The sequence below is a fragment of the Tupaia chinensis genome, unplaced genomic scaffold, assembly GCF_000334495.1.
Source record: "Tupaia chinensis unplaced genomic scaffold, TupChi_1.0 Scaffold000186_1, whole genome shotgun sequence".
NCBI lineage: Eukaryota > Metazoa > Chordata > Mammalia > Scandentia > Tupaiidae > Tupaia > Tupaia belangeri.
The window spans coordinates 1,101,777-1,106,208 of record NW_006159661.1 but is presented as its reverse complement, the minus strand read 5'-3'; the positions used below and the strand labels follow the sequence as shown (position 1 = coordinate 1,106,208).

Here is a 4,432-nt window from a genome sequence, read left to right as displayed (position 1 = left end):
AACAACAAAACTTTGGCTTTTGACAGAAAGTGGAAAAATATGGAAGATTTACTGCTGAGTGAAGCAAGCCAGGCTATGAAGGAGAGACTCTGTATGTCCCCACTTAATATATACCGAATGTCCACACTCTATAACTGAAACTGACGGGCTAAAGGATGTACAAACACAAGAGGTGGGTGTGAATGCCAGATGTGCTGTGTGTGGAGGAGTGGGACCTAGAGAAGAACATTTGGGGTAGGGATACGAAGACAGCATTGTTGAGACAGGGAGGTAGTGTTGTTATATTTTTATCAACTCGACCGGGGTGAAATGTTCTTATATTGAAATGATTACCTTGTAAGCTAAATAATGTGATTGAATGTATTAAAAAATGTAAAATAAATAAAACAAAACAAAAAAGTAACAATAATGATGAATAGAATTAATTATTTAATAAATTAAAAAATTCTTATATGTAGTAATTGTACATGTTTATGGGGCTGCAGTGTGAGTCTAGTACATCAATAATGATGTGTAATGATTAAATCAGGGTGATTAGTATATGCATTTGTTTGGGAAATACAAAATCCTCTTTTTTAACCTCTCTCAGATACACATAAGTTGTTGTTAACCATATTCTCTTCACTGTGTATTGCAACACTAGAGCCTGTTCCTTCAATCTACTGCAATTTTTTTGTTATGGAGCATCCTTCTTCTCCTGCCCCATCCTTCCAACCCTCCAGTAATTATTCTGCACCTCTGTATTTCACAAAGCCTTTTTTCTCGGTTTTCATATTTGACAGAGGACATGTGGGGGCAGTGGTGCCCCCCTGCCTCAGTTTCCCTTGGTAGCCAGGAGCCTAGAGATGGAACTGGAGGTCTCCTGCAGAACAAGGGCCATCAACGTGTCATTGTATTCTAATAATTAGAGATGGCTTGTGTCATCCAAATGAATAGCTTCTTCAGAAAGTTCTTAGGGCTCGCTGATTCTGAGTGTTAAGGAGCCTGATCCCATATAACTGACAGCACCAAATCCTGTCCCTGCTGGTTTGGGAAACAGGTCATATATCCCTATGTGCCCCAAACTCCCATAGGATGAAGAAATGTTGAAGAGATTATAGTATGACCATGCTTTATTGGGGGTGAGTTCTCTGTTCCTCTCTCTGATCCATATGGGATTATACAAAATAAATTTAAAAAATTTAAAACATAAAAAAATTAATTAATTAATTAATTAATTAAATATTAAAATATTATGCATAAATAATTATGAAAGGGCATTGCAAGGTGTAATGCACCACAGGTTATTTTGACTTACCCAGTATCAGAAATTTTACAAAAAGTTAAAAGAGTTTTTATTTCTTTGGTAATATTATCTCTGGAATTTAAATAGGGCTATAAAATTTAGTATGGTTTAGAGAAGTTGTGCACATTTCATTTGGCTAAAAAAATTGTGAATTATTTTAAAAAACCAAATTAATGCAATTTTGATTTAGCAAGAATGCTATCATTTGTTTTCTAATAAAAGATAACTGATTTTAACACTAGGGTGCATATGCTTGCCAGAGAGAGAGAGAGAGAGAGAGAAAGTGAGAAATCACCCTCCTCCCAAAGAGAGGGGTGACCACACAGCAATTGCCCTCCTATCAATTCTTCTCTGGCAATTTTGGGCATGCACACACACGCACCTGGCATGATTTTCAAGCCACCACTGTGGTCAGCCACATGGGAGTTCAGTGCCTTAACCACCACATCAGCCCTAAAGATTACTGATCTTTTTAAAATCTATTTTCTTTTTCCTTTTTACTTGTCTTCTTGCAAAAAAGAAATATCTTTCAACATGACAGCTTTCTGAAGTTGTATAGCTAAGGCACATATGTAGTTTATGGTAAACTTCAGGTTCTATGTAGGGTACTTAAATCTTGGTAATAGGTTTTTAATGGTATTTCCTTTCACTAATGCTAGTTTGTGAAAAATGTTCTCTGTGGGTGCCATGTGTATGAGACAGTAGTAGCAGTGTCTTCTGCCCTTGCCAACATCTTACATTATTTTAAGAGAGTGGTTGCCAAAGTCTAATTTTAGCCCTTTCTGACCACTTTACAGGAAGGGAAATATAAATTAGTAGAGGGCAATATGATCAGGTAGTAAAAGCATTGAACTTGGAAACAGAATCAGATTGGAGTTTAGATTAAATTATTTAATTAGTTAAATCACCAAGAAGTTTTTTGTTTTGTTTTGTTTTGTTTTTAATCTCTAACTTAGATACAGTATTTCAAGTCTACTTGGCCATGAAAATTATAAAGAGCAAATGAAACATGTCAAAGCACTTTGTGTGGTTATAAGATCTGACAAATTCAAAATATTACAGGTACAAAATAGCTATCCCAACCAGCAGGTGGGATAGTGGTTAAGGCTCTGAACTACCAAGTGGCTGACAGTGGTTCGAGTACTGGACCTGATGAAATTCACACTGGGTGAATACGTGTGTGTGCCCAAAATCCTGAGAGGAAAATGGAGGAGAAGGGATTGTGGCATGGCCATCCCCCCTGGAGGGGTATTTCCTCTCTTTCTTTTTCTGTCTCTCTGGCAAAAACACACACCCTATAGCAAAAATCTCTAAAGAAAAAAAGTTATCTCAATTAATACAAACAGCCTAGCCTGGTTTTCTTGATTTTCCCCCTCCGTCTGACCTGTATAGTTTTTCCTGAATTTTGTTTAGTATGCCATCTATTTCTTTCTTTCTTTTTTTTTTTTTGCTATTGGGCATATGCACTCGCCAGACAGAGACAGAGAGACAGAAATCGAGAAATCACCCCCCAGGGGAGATGGTCACACCACAATCCCTTCTCCTCCATTCTCCTCTTGGGATCTTGGGCACACACGCACACGCGCCTGGCGTGAGTTTTAAGCCACCGGACCTGGGACGCTAACCGCGGTCGACTACATGGGAGTCCAGCAACATAGCCATTACGCTAACTGCTGGTCCCTGTCACCTATTTCTGAATGAACTGTATGTCCTATATGATAAGACCTCCTTTAATTTTTTTTTCTCCTTTGATCAATACTGCTCATTGAATATTAACAGAATTTTATCAATAGATCACCACCGTGAACTTCAGTGTGGACATGTTTTTTGTGAACTGTGCTTGTCAATAACTGAAGAATACAGCACAATTATGTGCCCTGATTGTGAGGTAAGTTTTATCATTTTTTAAAATATTGAACACATTATAGCCTAATGTTAAAGATAAAAATTTTAGAGATGTAAAATGTTCTAACTTCTACTTAGAAGCTAAAAGCTTAGATTTTTGATGCTGACTTATTAAGCAAAGAAACCTAACAAAAGATAAAAACTTTTCTCACCCATTTTACAATTGTTCAAAGTGATCAGGAAAAATAAAGGCTAATGTCATACATTATCAACATGTATATATATGTGAAACATAGAGCATAGTATATATATAATATATAATTGTATGTTTTTTATATATAATACACCATAATATATATACGATATATATGTGTGAGTTTGTGTATGTATGCTTTTAGTTTCAGGGCGTGTATGCCTGCCAGAGAGACAGACACAGAGAGAAAACGTAAGGTATCTCCCCAGAGGGGATGATCACACCACAGTCTCCTCTTGGGATTTTGGGTACATAGGCACATGTGCCCAGCATGATTTTTATGCCTCCTGGTCTGGGACTTGAACCATGCAGTTTTTAGATTTTTGGCTCTGATTTTCCAGGGAGGAGGGGAGTGCTTAAAAATACCCCTAAGTCCAGTGTGGTTTGTTAGAAGTAACACCTTTCTTCTAAGTAAACTAATAATACTTAGATAACTTTGATTCATATGTAAAACCTTGAAAGAACATCCTTTCCCACCACGTTGTATATTTGGTAAAAAATCAGGAGACTGTAACATTTAGTAGACTGCCTTATTTCTCTTAGCCAACATTCACCTATCTCATACATTAATGGCTGCATAATAAACAATTGTACGTAAGTGCTCTGATTTTCTTTCTTTCTTTCTTTCTTTTTTTTTGGAGAGGTTTTTGCTATAGGGCATGTGCGCTAGCCAGAGAGATAGAGAGAGACAGAGAGACAAAAAGCAAGAAATCACCCCCCAGGGGAGATGACCACACCGCAATCCCTTCTCCTCCATTCTCCTCTCGAGATCTTGCACACGCGCCCGGCGTGAGTTTAAGCCACTGGGTCCAGGACTCGAACTGCGGTCGACTACGTGGGAGTCCAGCGACATAGCTATTATGCTAGCTGCTGGTCCCCTGATTTTCTTAATTAATCCCATTACTGATAAATATTTACATGTCACAGTCTCACCATCTAGGGATAATATAATGCTATATCAGTTTAGAGTTTGACTTATATATTTAAAGATGTTTTTGGTTTTTTTGTTGTTGTTTTTTTTTTTTTTTTTTGGGGGGGTTTTTGTTGTA

General features: G+C 37.3%; 1 protein-coding gene across 4 annotated transcripts in view; it reads left to right on the top strand.

Annotated features, from left to right (window-relative positions):
- RNF17 (ring finger protein 17) overlaps positions 1–4,432 on the top strand; it is a 153,871-nt gene that overhangs the window by 2,632 nt on the left and 146,807 nt on the right. For all 4 annotated transcript variants that reach the window (XM_006146723.2, XM_006146722.2, XM_027771133.1 and 1 more), the window contains exon 2: positions 3,079–3,173. In XM_006146723.2, the coding sequence (XP_006146785.1) occupies positions 3,079–3,173 (95 nt within the window). The remainder of the gene's footprint in view (positions 1–3,078; positions 3,174–4,432) is intronic.